Genomic DNA, 18,093 nt, shown 5'->3' with positions numbered 1-18,093 from the left:
GTTCGGTACTATAGAGAATTCAGAAATTCATTGAGGGAATGAATGTTGTCAGCATTTTTAATTATTTGTTCTCTGCAATCGTTGAAGCTTTTCAGATGCCAAAAGTGCTCCTTTTGGCACTGATTTAAAGCCAAAACGTTTCTAGAGATATGAAATTCTAAAGGAAAACATCAAATTATTTGATAATGACTGGCTTTATGATACAGTTGGGCAAAAAAGTATTTAGTCAGCCACCAATTGTGCAAGTTCTCCCACTTAAAAAGATGAGAAAGGCCTGTAATTTTCATCATAGGTACACTTCAACTATGAGAAACAGAATGGGGGAAAGAATCCAGGAAATCACATTGTCTGATTTTTAAAGAATTTATTTGCAAATTATGGTGGAAAATAAGTATTTGGTCAATAACAAAAGTTGATCTCAATACTTTGTCATTGCCAACAAAGGGTATATAACAGAGGTCAAACGTTTTCTGTAAGTCTTCACAAGGTTTTCACTACGTCCCTGGCGGCATAGTGTGTTACTTATGGTAGCCTTTGTTACTTTGGTCCCATCTCTCTGCAGGTCATTCACTAGGTCCCCCCGTGTGGTTCTGGGATTTTTGCTCACCGTTCTTGTGATCATTTTGACCCCACGGGGTGAGATCTTGCGTGGAGCCCCAGATCGAGGGAGATTATCAGTGGTCTTGTATGTCTTCCATTTTCTAATAATTGCTCCCACAGTTGATTTCTTCACACCAAGCTGCTTGCCTATTGCAGATTCAGTCTTCCCAGCCTGGTGCAGGTCTACAATTTTGTTTCTGGTGTCCTTCGACAGCTCTTTGGTCTTGGCCATAGTGGAGTTTGGAGTGTAACTATTTGAGGTTGTGGACAGGTGTCTAACAGGTGCCATTAATACTGTACAGGTAACGAGTGGAGGACAGAGGAGCCTCTTAAAGAAGTTGTTACAGGTCTATGAGAGCCAGAAATCTTGCTTGTTCGTGGGTGACCAAATACTTATTTTACCGAGGAATTTACCAATTAATTCATTAAAAATCCTACACTGTGATTTCCTGGATTCTTTCCCCCCATTCTGTCTCTCATAGTTGAAGCGTACCTATGATGAAAATTACAGGCCTCTCTCATCTTTTTAAGTGGGAGAACTTGCATAATCGGTGGCTGACTAAATACTTTTTTGCCCAACTGTAGATGATTTAACTAGTTTATGCAATTCTTAATTTCCAATAGAAGAGAATGAGTGGAATTGTTCCTCAGGGGATCTATAGTGTGTTACGTTCCCCTAAGTGTCTTTGGGGTCAAAAGGGGAAATAACAAAAAGTTAAAAAAAAAGTAACGGGATAACGTACAGCGAGAACACACTTCAATCCTCTGTCCCAAAGTGAAGATGACACCAGTTGGTATATATATACACAAATAAAAAAAGTTTTATTTACAAGACAGGAAAAGAAATGCAATGTAAATGGGAGCAAAGACTCAGGGGAAAGCAAGGCCTAAAATAACAAACAAAATAGTTCAACTAATTTAAGGAGCTCTCACGAACCTTAAATAAAATAAAAAGAAAAATACAGCCAACTTCCCTCACCTCCCTTGCTGTACAAAAACAGAGGTAAAAAGCAATATAAAAAGAAAAAGGCACTCTCCCCCTACAGCATCCCTCTTAACACAGGCTCGTATTTAAAATCACATTGAACAAAAGAGCCACAATACCTTTTGCTCAATCTCAACCTGGAACAATATACACCAACAGATCATGCTGAAACTCAGTTAGCCACTGCTAATTTAACACAGGCTAGTATTTAGAAGCACATTGAACAAAAGAGCCACAATACCTTTTGCTCAATCTCAACCTGGAACAATATCCACCAACAGATCATGCTGAAACTCAATTAGCCACTGCTAATACACAACTATTGTCTCTACATGAAAAACGAGCAAAGTTCAGTCTGGAACAGAAGAGAAGTGTCTCCTAGCAAACTTTGAACTGCCCCTATATCCTCTTGGTCTCAGGCACGCTCTCCCAAATGAGCTTCAGGTGGTGGTGATTTGCCCTAAGAACAAAAAGGAGAGAGCAAAACAGACACGGAGCATTCAACCACACCCTTGTAAACAATAACAAAACAAATTCAAGAATAATAAACATTCGTCCTTACGGACGTAACTGCATGGTTACAATTTTATCTCTAATAGTTTCGATCTTGGAAGTAAAGTAGTTCATAAAGTCATTACTACTGTGCTGCTGGATAATGTCTGCACCTGCTGATGTTATATTTTTTGTTAATTTAGCCACTGTATTAAATAAATACTTGGGGTTGTGTTTGTTTTCTTCTAAAAGAGATGTAAAGTAAGCAGATCTAGCAGTTTTTAATGCTTTTCTGTAGGATAGGGTACTTTCTCGCCAAGCAATATGAAATACCTCTAATTTAGTTTTTCTCCAGCTGCGCTCCATTTTCCGGGACTGCTCTCTTTAGGGCCCGAGTGTGCTCATTATACCACGGTGTTGGACTCTTTTCCTTAATCTTCCTTAAGCGTAAAGGAGCAACCGTATCTAAAGTGCTAGAAAAGTGAGAGTCAATAGTTTCTATTACATCATCAAGTTGTTCTGAGCTATTGGATATGCTGAGTAATTGACATAAGTCAGGAAGATTATTTATAAAGTAGTCTTTTGTGGTAGAAGTGATCGTTCTACCATATTTGTAACAAGTCAAGTCAAGTCAAGTCACCTTTATTTATAAAGCGCTTTTAACAATGTAAATTGTGTCAAAGCAACTGCACAATATCAAAAAAGGAAAATAGTGTTTCAATAATGTAAAATGAAAAGATAAAAAAAAAGATTTTCAGTTAAAGGCATTTCATTATTGAATTCAGTGATGTCATCATCCAGCTCAGTTCAGTTTAAATAGTGTCTTTGCAATCAGGTCGACGATATCGCTGGAAATGAAGTGTCCCCAACTAAGCAAGCCAGAGGCGACAGCGGCAAGGAACCAAAACTCCATCGGTGACAGAATAGAGAAAAAAACCTTGGGAGAAATCAGGCTTAGTCGGGGGGCCAGTTCTCCTCTGGCCAAACGAACCAGCAGTTCAATTCCAACTGCAGCAAAGTCAGATTGTAAGGGCTCAACTGGTTCCAGTGGTCTTTCCCAATGGCTGTCTAAGTGGCGGGGTCCTCACTGGGGATCTGTCTTTGGCGCTCATCTCGGTGTCCTGGTCTTCGCTGACGTCAGGGCTGTAGAGGTCGTCTCTGGGTGCTGATCCACCATCTGATCTGGATACGGACTGGATCTGGTGATTGCAGTGACCATCTGGGCTGGATACGGACCGGATCGGGTGGCTACGGTGACTGGGGATATGTCCCCGGGGCTCATCCAGGTGTCCGGCATCCGCCGACGATCAGGGCCACATACATCATCTCCCGGCGCCGATCCACCATCTGATCCGCACACGGACTGAGAAACAGAATAGAAACAGACAAATATTAGCGTAGATGCCATTCTTCTTATGATGTAATGAGTACATCATGTGTTATGGGGAGTGTTCCCGGTTTCGGTTGATCTAATTAATGCAGCCTAACAATCCTTTAACGGATTTGAATAATAGAAGTGTATTAGTGTGTTATGTGTAAGCCAGGTTAAAGAAATGTGTCTTTAATCTAGATTTAAACTGACAGAGTGTGTCAGGAGTTGGCTTTACAGCATTAGCTATGTGGAATATATACAAAACTAGATGATGATCTGAGATATCATCACTCTGCTGCAATATTTCAATGCCACTGACATCAATTTCATATGACAGTATTAAATCTAGAGTATGATTTTGACAATGAGTAGGTCCTGAATCGTGCTGTTTAACACCAATGGAGTTTAGAATGTCTATAAATGCTGATCCCAACGAATCGCCAACAAATGTGAATATCCCACTTCAGGTCCTGAGAGATGGTGGTGCCGAGGAATCTGAATGACTCCACTGCAGTCACAGTGCTGTTCATGATGGTGAGTGGGGGGAGAGCAGGGGGGTTTCTCCTGAAGTCCACGATCATCTCCACAGTTTTGAGTGTGCTAAGCTCCAGGTTGTTAAGACTGCACCAGACAGCCAGCTCCTTAACCTCCTGACTGTAAGCAGACTCGTCACCGTCCTGGATGAGGCCGATCAGTGTGGTATCGTCTGCAAACTTCGGGAGCTTGACAGAGGGGTCTTTAGATGTGCAGTCGTTGGTGTAAAGGGAGAAGAGCAGTGGGGAGAGTACGCAGCCCTGAGGAGCTCCAGTGCTGATGGTACGAGCTTTAAAATGATTTCATGGCTACAGACGTTAGAGCCACAGGTCTGTAGTCATTAAGTCCAGTAATTTTGGGTTTCTTTGGGACTGGGATGATGGTGGAGCGTTTGAAGCATGAGGGGACTTCACACAGCTCCAGTGATCTGTTGAAGATCTGTGTGAAGATGGGGGCCAGCTGATTAGCACAGGTTTTTAGGCAAGCTGGTGACACGCCGTCTGGGCCTGGTGCTTTCCTTCTTTTGTTCTTTCTGAAGACCTGGCACACATCTTCTTTGCTAATTTGAATTGTAGGTGTGGGGGAGAGGAGGGTTGCTGGAGGTGTTAATGGTTGTGTGGAGAGGTGTTCAGGGTGGGTGTGGGGTGATTTTTCAAAACGACAATAAAACTTGCTCAAGTCGTCTGCCAGTTGTTGATTCTCCAGAGTGCTGGGGGATGGTGTCTTGTAACTGGTGATATCCTTCATACCTTTCCAAACTGAAGCAGGATCACTGGAAGACATTTTTTTCCTTAGCTTGTCAGAATAATTCCTCTTTGCCACTCTGATCTCCTTTTCCAGTGTGTATTTGGCCTGTTTATACAAGACTTTATCCCCCTTTCTGTAAGCATCTTCTTTGGCTTGACGGAGCTGTCTGAGTTTTGCAGTGAACCATGGTTTGTCATTGTTGTAGATTAGATGAGTCCTGGTAGGAATGCACATATCCTCACAGAAACTGATATAAGATGTTACAGTCTCTGTGAGCAGATTTAAGTTTCTGCCTGTAGGTCGGAATAAGATGAACCAAACAGTGATCAGAGGGTCCTAAAGCTGCTCGTGGGACAGAGTGATATGCGTCCTTTATTGTTGTGTAACAGTGATCCAATATATTACTGTCTCTGGTGGGACATGTGATGTGCTGTCTGTATTTTGGCAGTTCACGGGAGAGATTTGCTTTATTAAAGTCCCCGAGAATGATTAAAACAGAGTTGTTATTCTGTGTCTGTGATCATATCAGCCAGTTTCTGTAAAGCTGTGCTCACGTGTGGCTTGCAGTTAATGAAGAGCGTTTCTAGATCTGAACAGCACATCTTCTTTAACACAGTTACATCTGTACACCACCTCTCATTGATGTAAAAGCACGTCCCGCCGCCACGCGATTTCCCCCTTGATACCGCGTCCCGATCTGCTCTGATCAGCGTGAAATTAGGCAGAAGAATCGCACTGTCTAGTATGTCACCATTTAGCCAGGTTTCCGTGAAACACAGGGCAGCAGAGTTAGAAAAATCCTTGATTGTCCGGGAGAGCAGAAGGAGTTTGTCCGTTTTGTTGGGTAGAGAGCGGAGATTCGCCAGATGGATGCTAGGCCACGCCGTTCGAAATCCGCGCTGACGAAGCTTCACGAGCGCTCCAGCTCTCTTCCCCCGCCTGCGCCTCCTGTAGCGTTTGACCAGAGCTACGGCTCCACCAACTACAATGTCCAGCAAAACGTGCCATATTTCTAGAGAGAAGAGCTGAACCACCCCAAGAGGGATGAAGACCATCTGATTTCAACAGGTCAGGTCTGCCCCAAAAATTCTTCCAATTGTCTATAAAACCTATGTTATTCTGCGGGCACCACTTAGACAGCCAGCCATTGAGTGATGACAGTCTGCTTTGTATCTCATCACCCCGGTAAGCAGGGAACGGACCAGAGCATATTACAGTGTCTGACATCGTACTTGCAAGTTCACACACCTCTTTAACATTATATTTAGTGATCTCTGACTGGCAAAGTCGAACATTATTAGCGCCGACGTGAATAACAATCTTACTGAATTTACATTTAGCATTAGCCAGCACTTTTAAATTTGCCAAGATGTCAGGCGCTCTGGCTCCCGGTAAACACTGGACTATGGTGACTGGTGTCTCTATTTTCACGTTCCGTACAATAGAATCGCCAATAACCAGAGCATTTTCATCAGGTTTCTCAGTGGGTGCGTAACTGAATGGGGAGAACCTGTTTGATGTTTTGATCGGAACGGAAGAGTGGTGTTTTGACCCGCGACTAGTCCGCTTCACAGTCACCCAGTTGCCCTGCTGCATGGGCTCTACCGGAACCGAATAATGTACAGGACTCCCTGAGCTAGTCCTATCCAAAGCAGTATCTACAGCCCTCACATTCTTACTGTCCTCAACTAAAGTTTGAATGCGTGTCTCTAATTCTGAAATCTTCTCTGTCAGCCAAACTATTTCCCTGCATTTATCACATGTGAATCTCTTGTCGCCAACAGAGAGAGAGAAACTGTACATGTAGCAAACAGTGCAAACAACAATAGCAGGAGAAAAAGCCATTACTCACCGTGATTGAAGAATGATTCGCTTACCACTGTTGTTTGATGAACTCGTGAAAAACAGATAGAGAAAAAAGAAAACAATATTAGGTGCGAATGGAACCGCGAGTGACAAGCTAACTGGCTAACAAATGCTAACGCGCTGCACTCGCGGTTTTAAAAAGCGAATGATCAAATTAGTTTGATAGATAATACCAGAAATATGGTGGGAATTAAGTTATATATTATAACTTTAAACAACAGAAAGTGAAAGTAAGATAGAGATTCAACAGAAAAGCGAAGCTACACGGAGCTACAATCGCAAACCTCTCAGTAGCACGACGGTAGTAAGTAAGAAAGGTAGTAAGGACATTGTTAAAACAGTCCATGTGACATCATCGTTTCAACCATAATTTTAGGATGCTATGAGAATACTAATTGTGCGCAAGGAAAACAAAACTGACAATTTATTCAACAATATTTCTCTTCCCTGTCACCCACCACTGATGTCACATGGACTATTTTAATGATGTTCTTACTACCTTTCTGGGCCTTGAACCTGTCAGCTGCGTTGCAGTCTATGCAGGATCAGACAGCTCTCGGATTTCATCAAAAACATCTTAATTTGTGTTCCGAAGATAAACGAAGGTCTTACGGATTTGGAACGACATGACGGTGAGTAATTAATGACAGCATTTATTTTTTGGGGGGTGAACTATCCCTTTAAGGGAATTATATTTCAAATGAATGATGCCTAATCCCTCTATTTAAAAAAACAAAAAACAAAAAAACATTGTTAGGTATATCTAAGTGTCTATGCAAAATAAGTTAAAGAAAGTTAAATAATTGACATTTACTATAAAAAAATAAAATATTTTTTGATTGTGGTCATGCAGTTTTAATGGGATTAAAGTCACAGTTCAAGCACATGGGTTATGAAAGATCTGAATAATTGAGTTCTGTGTCTAATGATCAGAGCAGGAACTGCTTGTCACATATCTGCACTCAACCCTTTCATTGTTACCCCAACTTACTGTCTCCCTCCATCAGTGTCAAAAGTATCTCAGAGGTAGTTTCAGGTCCAGTTTTCTTCACTTAGCACCATTCCATCAAACACAAATGAGAGCTGATATGATATGAGGATTTATAATAGCGTACCTACTGATTACTACAAGTTTCCTGTGCTACATTTAAATGGCGTGTGTAAGGACAGTTGAAAATTGTGTTTATAGTTGCAGACAGCGGCATCTTATCTACTATTTTTGAGAAAAACATGAAAATGAAGTCTTCAGAGAGTTGGGACAATAACTGGCTGTGGTTTTATTAAAGTCATGTTTGCAGTATGAATACTGATGTGATTTTAGGCAGAAGTGGTTAATTTGCACATTGTTTGGGCCAGCTAAGAAAAGTTTGGTCAGAAACCACAAACACTTGAATGACTCAGAGACAGAGGTAGTCAGGCGAAACATGTAGATTGTCTCCCCTGTGAATTCTCAACTGTCCATTATTCCACCCAATGGTAATGTAGCTCTGCTGAATAATTGAGGCTTTGCATTCATTTGAGAGCTGAATTCAGGGTGCAAGCGTGTGTCCATACATATGGGTTTGATGGCTCTTTTTAAACTCTTAACTCTTTTGATATTTAAGGGGCCTGACCACCAGACATTGCACTTAAAAGTGCTTCACGGAATAATTTTTAATGCTATATATATAGTATGGTATGTAAATATTATTATTTAAAATGTATTATTATAAATACCAAGTCTCTTAATAGTTTTTTCTTTGTCTTATTTTTAATGAGAGCAAAGTAACAGTTTATTAAAAGTATGTTATTATGTAGATAATATGTAATAATGAATATGTATGACTGACTTTTCAGTTGTAAATATATGGTTTGGCTAGGGAACAAAATAGTATCAGTTCTCATTTGCCGGCTCTTTGCACAATTAGCAACAGTCTGTCACATTAGCATGCCATGCTTTTAGCTTGTCGTTGTACGTCTGACTTGCATTAAATTAACTACCGTGCGTAAATATTTGAGCACATTTAATTCACAACAAAATTGTGTTTAATTAATAATAGCTAATTAACGTGATGCTCATTAAAGAATATCCAGACTAAGTGGGGTGTCATGCTTATGTTGTGACAGTTCCTTGAATGATAATGGAACTGAGCTTTTTCAGATCAGTGAGGTGGATGTGATACTACAGAACAAACACATCCTTAACATTATGATTTTATTTAGAAATACTAAGAAATTTAAGTTATTACACTGTAAAGGTTTATTATTTATACATATCTCATTATTCTTTTTTATATATACATTGGCGGGTGTGTGACAGACACTACACCATGCAACAGCAACATCAGTATCAACTAGCTGAACACTTGCATTTAATAGTTATATATATATATGCGCTTTTTTAATTTCAAATCTTTGTGCATATATGCACCTTCTAACATAAACACAATGTTTCCCTACTGTATTGCATTAATAATAAGTTGTAAATAATGATCGTTGGAGTACATTTTACAATAAAATACAATTTCAGTTTTTCCACTCTAAAATATCACTATAATTCAATGTGCTACTTTCTGTTTCTTTGTGTTTGTAAAATACTAGCAAATACTGAGTAAAATTGTAAAAGTTTTTTTTTCAGAGCAGATATTAGATTAATATTATATTGTAGGTGTATAGTCTGCTTTCATTCTACATTTCATTCTATAGTCTGTGACAATCTACCCCAAATGTTTGTTTTTCCTCTGTAAATACCTGACTAAATCTTGCACACTTGGGATGTCTAACTCCGAGCAATGTGGCCCACCCCGTGTGTGACCTACAAAACATTGCTCTTTATGACAATGGTCCCAAAGCTCAGGTCTGTCTGTCTTGTTTCAGAGTCTGCTCTCAACAGGGAAAGAGTCTTAAAGTGAAGCCGAATGTCTTTACTCCAAGAGCCCCGAGGCGACAATGTACAGGTTTAAAAACACCTGCACCCCAACAGATCCACACTTTTAGTGCACGTCGTGATGCCATGTTCCTCCAAAACGTTGTGTTTGTTCCTGAAAGCCAGATTAACCACAATTCCACCGGGGCCTTTTTGAGTGGCAGTGTGTATAGAATGCGACAAAAGAGATTGTTAGGAAGTAAACGGATGTTTTCACTCTTTTTGTGGTGAAGGGTCTTTAAAATAACCCACACTTCACCTGAAAGAGGTTTTCACCTGCTGTGCCAGTATAGCCATGGGAATTAGTGTGGGACTGAGGGAATTGTACTGCAACCCTAAATGGCTTCACTTTGTATTAGTCCTGAGGCAGTTCGCTATCTGACCACTGCACCGATTGAGAGCTGCTCCAGGCTACCAGGCTAACTAACCGCAGGAACAGGAAACAGCCTGTCTGTTGCGATGCGCTCGGCATTGACATCTAATACACACACAACAAAGAAAGGTAACACTTTATTTTAAGGTGTCCATAATACAGAGTAATTACCTAGTTAAGTACTTAGTAGTAGCCGTTGTACTTACATGCAATAAAATGTACTTACCATGTAACTAAGTTGTGGAACAGCCTGTACTTACAGTTTGTAATTATATAGATGTAATAGGCAGCTACTGTTACACATATGTAACAGGCCGAGTCTGTTACACAGCAAATTGTGTAACCAAAAGATTGTTACATGTGTTGCAGACATTATACAACCTAATTACAAATGCAAGTAGACAGGCATAAGCTACTTAAAATAAAGTGTATCAAGATTGTACATAAGTGTACTAGTAGCGGTGTAACAGATTCGGTTTGTTACATATGTGTAACAGTAGCTGCCTATTACATCTACATAATTACAAACTGTAATTACAGGCTATTCCATAACTTAGTTACATAAGTAAATTTTGTTTCATGTAAGTACAACGGCTACTACTAAGTACTTATTAGGTAATTACTCTGTATTATGACACCTTAAAATAAAGTGTTACCCAAAGGAAACGAGCTCATCACCCTGATTACTATCCAATATCATGTTCATCACTAATTTCACAGTAAATGATCGATTGATTATTTGGGCTTTAGCATTTAAAAATTTTAGTAAATTATTAATTTAATTGGTATTTAGATGTTATTTATGGATCATTTTGACTGGAACTGATCGCTTTAAAGAAACACTGCTGTTGCACGAGAGCGCCATCTATTGGAGAAATAAGACTGAACGCACCTATGAATTCTTGGACCCTTTTCACAGACTGCAATAATTAATACCGTCAATCTAGTTCATTTGTAACACTATATATAGTATACTGTGAGTTATATTGTCCTAGCATTAAATTACTAAATTTTGTAAACACTATAGCGATGGGGTGACTAAATTTGACATCTTTCTCTTTCATCTGCTCCAATTCATTTCTCAGTATTTGTTTCTTCTTTTAGAAGATTATGAGAACGCAACAGTTTTATTTTTTTGCTGTAGGAATAAATAGGAACACAAAAGTTACATTTTCCATTTCATATAGTTTCCATGTCATGTATTATACTTCTGCGCATGCACACCTGTAAATGTAAACAAATGTATGGAATGCATCACACTAACCAACAGTTAGTGACATCATTGATTTTATTATATACATGCAGACATAATGGGCCAAATAACTGCACAACCCAGCAGCAGGTGCAGATGAAGAAAACCCGTCATAAAAAAACATGACAGTAGTAAAACTTAATTTCCTTAATGCAAAGCCAAGTATTATCTATATGATCTTAAGTTGGGGAAAAAAAGATTTGACAACAACAGCTTAAATCAACCTTCTAAATACTGCAGCAAATATACTGTATATCTCCACAATACAGGCAAATAGCCCCTTGAGACTTCACTTATCTGTGAGCAACACAAGGTGTTATTTAGCTAGAGCACAGAATAAATGATTAACCTTTAAGAACTCAACTGAACTGATGAATACAGAAATGGAGGATTACCCTGTTGGAATGAAACTGGATATTTACAGGATTTTGATTGGGACAAGCAGCTTAAATACACTGAAATATTACAAAGAAATTACACTTTTTCCACTTCTGTTCTTTATTATTCCAATACAGACACTATGAACTGCTAGCAAGTCAATTGTTGCAATATATAGCTATGTGCTGATAGGCTTCAGCTTTTCTTTCTTTTATTGTGAATACAGTTTTGTAGCACTTGCTACTGGACATAGCAATTTGTACAGTCAATGTAGGTCAGCAATCAATCTGGAGCACATATTTATGTGTAAAATCAGAAGTGAAGATAGTGGAATTCCCGCCAAAGGCCCATAAGCCGTACCAAGGTTGATGAACGGCTACATCATTCGCTATTCCGTCACAATTAGCTAAAAAGTGCCTGAATTTTTCAAACTATTTGTATATAAGGCCTGATCGGTTGATAGATTTCAGTTCTGCTCTACACATAAAGAATGTTTTGCATTTAAAACTGAAGTCAAAGATCATGGTTTAGCACCATGCCATTCAAACTAAATCCTAATTGTTCTTCAGAACCGTTCTATAAGTAATGACCTTTCCAAACAAGTTCTAGGACACGTCAGTGTTTTACGACATCAGAATTAGCTTGCTCTCAAAGTTGTACCTGCGGGTAGAGTTCAAGTCCCTAAATGTTTTTTGATGTCAAATGTCCTCCTGACATGCTGATTTAAGGAAAAAAGTCAAAAGGAAAGAATTATACCTGATCACCATCAGACCTGCTCCGTTAACTTAAACAAGCAGCTGGTGTCTGTCTTCAAAGATCAAGTTAATAAGGGGATTCCCTAGACATTTGCAGTCTCAGTTTTCACTTTGTGTTAGCCAAAATGCACCAGACTCATGACTGTAGTAAAACAGTGTTCTAGTCCATCAGCATCTGTCTCGCTCAATGTGTAGTTCTCTTTGACAATACGGTCACAGCCAATCTCCCCATTGCCAAAGAATCCCAAGAGCGGAATGTTGGAGAAGATCTTCCGGAAAGCATTGGCCTCCACGTTGCGCTGGTTACTGTAGCTGTTGCGGCCGCGGCCCACACAGGCAAACATGAAGCCCATGGTGTTTCTCTCTGGGATATTAGCAGCCTTCAGCCGCTGGATAGTGGCCTCTGCTGCTTTTGGGCTGCTTACATCCTGGTCCACCAGCACTGATGCACCCTGGATCTTGGAGCCACTGAAGGTCAGTCCTACTGCACCAAAAGAACCTGGAGAACAGCTGCAAACAGACAGAATACATATGAACCTCACTAATGACGATTAGATTTGTAATAATGTCTGAGACAGTAGAGGAGACGAGGTGAGAAAAACAGCTTCCTGTATGTGACACTGAGAAAACGTTAGATTACAAGTGATCATGATGTAGAAAGGTACAGTGTGAAATCATGCGGAGTATGTGAACATGCTTGTTCACATAGTGGGCAGATGAGGGGGCAAAACTGGACAAAAATAGAGAGAAGAGGAAGTATAAAGTCTTGACCATAAAACATGACAAAAAAGAAAACAGGAACTAACTTGACTCATCTAAAAATCAAGAACTTTCTTTACTTACCAGGTTGTGTTATTGGAAAAGGCCCTCTCAACTTGTCCTCCAACAATAAGCACATTATTTTGAGAAAGAGGTTCCAGCAGCTTCTTAAGAAAGTTTCCAGCTTTCCAGGTCTCATAGTCAAATATCAGCACCACCTTTAGATCAGGGTTATTAATCAATCCTGAAAATCAAACACAGTGTATTCTGACATGAATTACCATCCAACCAAACCAATGTCTATATACACTACCATTCAAAAGTTTGGGGTTAGTAAGATGGAATGGCATGAGGTTGAGTAGTCTCGCGTAGCCAGACCTTCAGTCTGGGAACTTTGGCCACTTTGAATGGACAAGGCCCACCCAAGAGCCCATATGACTGACACGTAAAGCAACCAATCACGTTTCATTTTGTGCCACGTCATGTTTAGGGGCGTGAAAATGTCGCCACAATAACAGACCGGTGTGTAAAACTCTCTGACATATTTTAAAGATTCTATGCCGCAAACTTAAGATTTTTCACATACTTTTGAAAATTCAGCGTTTAGTTGATCCTGACAAGCGCTCGTCGTCAGTTGTAAACACGATGGCTTTCTTCTTTCGTGAGGGAGTTTGGCGCCACAGCATTTTTGTTTCCAGGTGGAACATTAAAGAACGCGACACACGTCTCCCGGAAATCCTGTATAATCTAACCAATCCGACGACGACTTCGAAACTCCTAAAGTGTTTCCAGAGAAGTGTGCCATATGCATCAGACATTTAGCCGACATTCCGTGGGCGTCAGGTCTGAGGCTGAGACTTGAGGTTGAGTAAATGACAGAATTTAAATTTGTCTTTAAATTGACCAAAAAGACGTTTTTAATAATACAAACTATTCTATTTCAAATCCTCTATTTTAAATTCAAAATGTGCTTTTGAACTTTCTATTTTAAGAATCCTTGAACAAAAGTATCACAGTTTTCACAAAAATATGAAGCAGCACAAATGTTTAATGAAGACAAAATCAGATTTCTGAAGGATCATGTGACACTGAAGTCTGGAGTAATAGCTGCTGAAAATTCAGCTTTGCCATCACAGGAATAAACTACATTTTAAAATATATTCATTTAGAGAACAGATATTTTAAATTGCATTAATATTTAACAATATTGCTTTTTACTGTATTTCTTATCATATAAACACAGCCTTGGTGAGCATAGAGACTTCAATGCTTCTTTAAAAAAAAAAAAAAAAAACTTAACCCAAAACCATGCCATTCAAACCAACCCCAAACTTTCACTGTTTTAGTGAAAAGATTGTCCTACTTTATAAAAAACAAAACAAAAAAAAAAACACCATTGCACCAGTTGCTACAATCTAAACAACTCACCTGCTTCCTCCATTGCCGATTCACTGAGGCTCTTTTTGCAGAAGTGAAAAGGCCGGATGGTGACCCCATCCATGGCAGGGAAAAGCAGACTGAAGCCAGCTTCACCCTCTTCGTGCTCTTCTGGGGGGCTGCTGGGTGAACCACTGGGGGTCACTATAGCACACAGCATAAAAAAATTACACTTATACTGCTGCACTGACCTTGCCATCAAACACAGTAATGGCAGAACACAGGGAAAGAGGGACAGTTAGGCTTACCCACAATTCCTGATGCAACCATGCCTACTACATCACAAGTGCTAGGCAGTAAGCATCTCAGCTTCTTGACAGGATCAGACGCCACTTCATTCTCACACTTCCTGGCTGTAACAAGGAAGGATGGAAGTGAACAGGTGAATCTCCTCATCATGACTAACAGATTTTTTAATACAAATAATCACGTAACTTACCCTTTTTCTGTCTGTAACTAAAAGGCGAATTTAACTTTTCTCCATCCACCATTAGGAGAGCTGTCTGGGGCAGCAGATAGACCTTCTACAGGGAGTCAGAATAAAGAAAAAAAAAAAAAAACTTTACAAATTATGTTCGTCATTTCTAGATTTCATAATAAATTTAACTTTGCCTTTGTTACAAAAAAGCCGCAAAGACCATCAGACCTCCAAGTCTTCTGCCATAGTTCTAAGCAAAACATGCTCTTCATATATAGATGAACCAGATGCAGAGAGCCAGGTCAGTTTCTGCTGTGTCCTCAGGACTCTGCGTGCACAATTCCTCCATAGCCTACACACACTACAGAAAAAGAAACACTAATATCAAGATACAAACAGACATTGATCTAAAAAATGTTTTGTCTGCAACTGGTTGTTCATATGGAAATGCATAAATGAAGATATTCATAATGTTTGGTTGTAATAAATCAATGATTTGTTGTCTAAAAAAATATTTAAATATTTTGCTAAACAAGATAAACAAGAGAATTTTGGATGGCATGTTGCAATGTATATGCACATATACTATTACACTATCCCCTGGTTTCACAGACAAGACTTAAGCCTAGTCCCAGACTAAAATTCGGAGCCGTTTCAACTGAAAGACACTTGCACTGACTGATCTTAAACATATCAGTGCCTTTGTTTTGTCTCAAGGTTCACACCAGTAATGTTTTTTCTAAGGCATGTTAATAAAATTACTTAAATGTCCTAATTGAACTATGGCCTAATCCTGGTTTAGTCTAAGCCCTGTCTGTGAAACCGGGCCCATGTATTTTAGCGGCATTGTTTAATAAAAACATAAGATTACTTGCTTTTGATTAATTCTCCATTGTTATTATACATGCATTTTTACAGCTATTTTTCTAAATAATCTGCCAACTACTAGATTACAAAACAGGCAGAAATATTCTTACAAAAAAAAAATATTAAATAGAAACTCAAAGACACGCTGTAGTTTGTATAACGTCAATCGTCATAGTCTACTGTATATAAAGGATAGCTTCATAACGACAGTAATTATTGTTAAAAGGTACAATAATACGCACTCGATGAAATGAAGCGCCGATCGATTCTAAAATGTAACAAGAAAAAATATCATTTCAAGTTTATCATTGTAGAAACCAATGTTTTTCAACTGTAGTTTTGCTGGTGTTTGTATTTTACACTATTAAGATAAACTTAAACAGATCAGCTAACGTTAAGTTAACAGACCCACATAAATGATCACCTACAAGTTAAACTCATTATTTACATTCTGTTTACGAATCTGATGAATGACAACTGACATCCAGATGAATATCATGAATTATCCTATAATACATCACCACACTTTAAAAAAAGTGCGAAACTTTGAAAGTATTTCTGGCTGCAATAACTGGTGTATTCTAATTGATCTAAGTTAGTCTTGAGAAAGAAAAAGCGAAACTAGGAAGATCGTACCAACCTAATCACTCAACGACATAAACATGTACATTCAAATAAATGCTGTTCACTTATCAGATGAGTTTATATAATACCGCTTAAGCTGTGATGGACTGAATGGGGTCCTCTGATTAGCTCAAAGCTAACAGGCTAAAACATCCACACTCAGCTAAAATCATTACCTTGCTATCCGGAGGAGATTTTTAGTCGGCACAAATGTCAAAATCCTCTCCACGACCTCGGCTACATTACTCAGGATATATCCAGCTTTACTTTCCCCCAAGATGTTTGGAGAAGCTGCACCCCCTTCCATTTTCACACGGACTCTCTTCTCACATTTGACCCTCCACACGGAAGCGGAACCGGAAGTTGTCTAAAAGTCTCACGACCAGCGCTGGTACAGACCCCTGACTACAACATGTTTACTGTAATTGTATTTTGAACAAAAAAAGTATCTGTCGGTGTCAAATAAATAAATAAATAAAGACGCAACAAGTATGTTCATGCTATTGAGAAAAAATATTACATTTGGCATTTTGAAATTAAATAATTTTTATTTATTTTTTCTCAGATATATTAATCATTTAGCAAGTTGCAAAAAAGTAAACATTTATATTTGTGTACCTGAGGGTTGCACATTGCATGTATATTAGAAATGGCACATTTTTAAATGTGATAAACATGGGCCGATAGTTTTATAATTGTCTAATTCAGATAATTAATCTAGACATATTTTTCTGATTTTAGAAGGACTATTAAGAAGTAAATATAGTCTACTCCAACAACACAACTCACCTTTGGTAATGATCCAAGGTGTGTTATATAATGCAGAAGGCACTTTCCTCTTTCTATGTAAACTTTTCCCTTTACGTAAAATACATTGAAAGGGTTGAGGCTGTTCAAAATTAAAAGGAAACAGGTTGCCATGATTTTTTTACATTTAAAATTTAAACTTTAGGTTTTGTCACTCTTGTAGATGCAACCCATACACATTTTATAATATATCTTTAGCCATGACATAAAAAAGCGCAAGTATCCACAGTATCAACAATAATAGAATAATGAAATTATGGATTATATGTCATTACAGATTATAGGTTACTCTGTGTGCAACACGAACAATAGACTGTGTTCATATTCATATTCAGTGTATGGCCTGGTTTTCTCTCGTTCTGTTGTGAGGTTAGAATTCATTGAGTGCTAAACTGAGCTCATGTGAAAGGACTCGATTTTTCTGGAGCTGTTGATAGAGGAAGTCTGGTGGTAAGGTAAGGTAAGGTAAGGTAAGGTAAGGTAAGGTAAGGTAAGGAGAAGAGAAGAGAAGAGAAGAGAAGAGAAGAGAAGAGAAGAGAAGAGAAGAGAAGAGAAGAGAAGAGAAGAGAAGAGAAGAGAAGAGAAGAGAAGAGAAGAGAACAATGAAAATTAAAGGAGAGATGTTAGTTCCAAAAGCATTTACCCAAAATGGTTTGCTAAAGTTTATGCTAAAATCTTTCTTTTAATCCAATTTTGACAATGCCACAGAACCTGTACTGAAAATGTGATGGAATGAATAGGAGAATTACAGATGTACATGAGCTGCCAAAGAGAGAAGCAACATAAGGTGGTGAGAAGGAGCTTTTTTTGGACTTTATTCAAGCTTCTCGACAATAAATTAAGGACATATGAAATCAAAAGAGTTAAGACATACTAAAGAGAGAAAGGAGTGGGGAGCTTACAGAGATGGGAGGAAGTTTTA

The 18,093-nt window shown here is 38.8% G+C and overlaps 1 protein-coding gene across 1 annotated transcript; it reads right to left on the bottom strand.

Moving 5' to 3' along the window:
• Positions 1–10,976: 10,976 nt before the first annotated feature.
• LOC306867438 (F-box only protein 22-like) lies at positions 10,977–16,727 on the bottom strand. Its single transcript, XM_079413092.1, has 7 exons — positions 16,541–16,727; positions 15,102–15,234; positions 14,895–14,979; positions 14,704–14,808; positions 14,447–14,599; positions 13,103–13,262; positions 10,977–12,769 (listed from the first exon to the last, which is right to left on the bottom strand). Exons 1-7 carry the CDS (start codon positions 16,669–16,671, stop codon positions 12,376–12,378), a joined length of 1,161 nt encoding a protein of 386 aa, XP_079269218.1. The 5' UTR covers positions 16,672–16,727; the 3' UTR covers positions 10,977–12,375.
• Between the last annotated feature and the right edge of the window lie 1,366 nt (positions 16,728–18,093).

Source organism: Barbus barbus (assembly GCF_936440315.1).
Source record: "Barbus barbus genome assembly, chromosome: 1".
In the NCBI taxonomy this organism is placed as follows: Eukaryota; Metazoa; Chordata; class Actinopteri; order Cypriniformes; family Cyprinidae; genus Barbus; species Barbus barbus.
Note: the sequence above shows the minus strand (reverse complement) of the source record. Positions and strands in the feature narration are given on the sequence as shown.

What these genes read in the sequence shown, in the direction of transcription:
- LOC306867438 (XM_079413092.1), bottom strand. Translation starts at nt 16,671, where the DNA reads ATGGAAGGGGGTGCAGCTTCTCCAAACATCTTGGGGGAAAGTAAAGCT. An exon ending in ATCGGCAATGGAGGAAGCAG is followed by an intron (nt 13,263 to 14,446) that starts GTGAGTTGTTTA and finishes TTTGATTTTCAG; the next exon opens with GATTGATTAATAACCCTGAT. An exon ending in TTTTCCAATAACACAACCTG is followed by an intron (nt 12,770 to 13,102) that starts GTAAGTAAAGAA and finishes GTCTGTTTGCAG; the next exon opens with CTGTTCTCCAGGTTCTTTTG.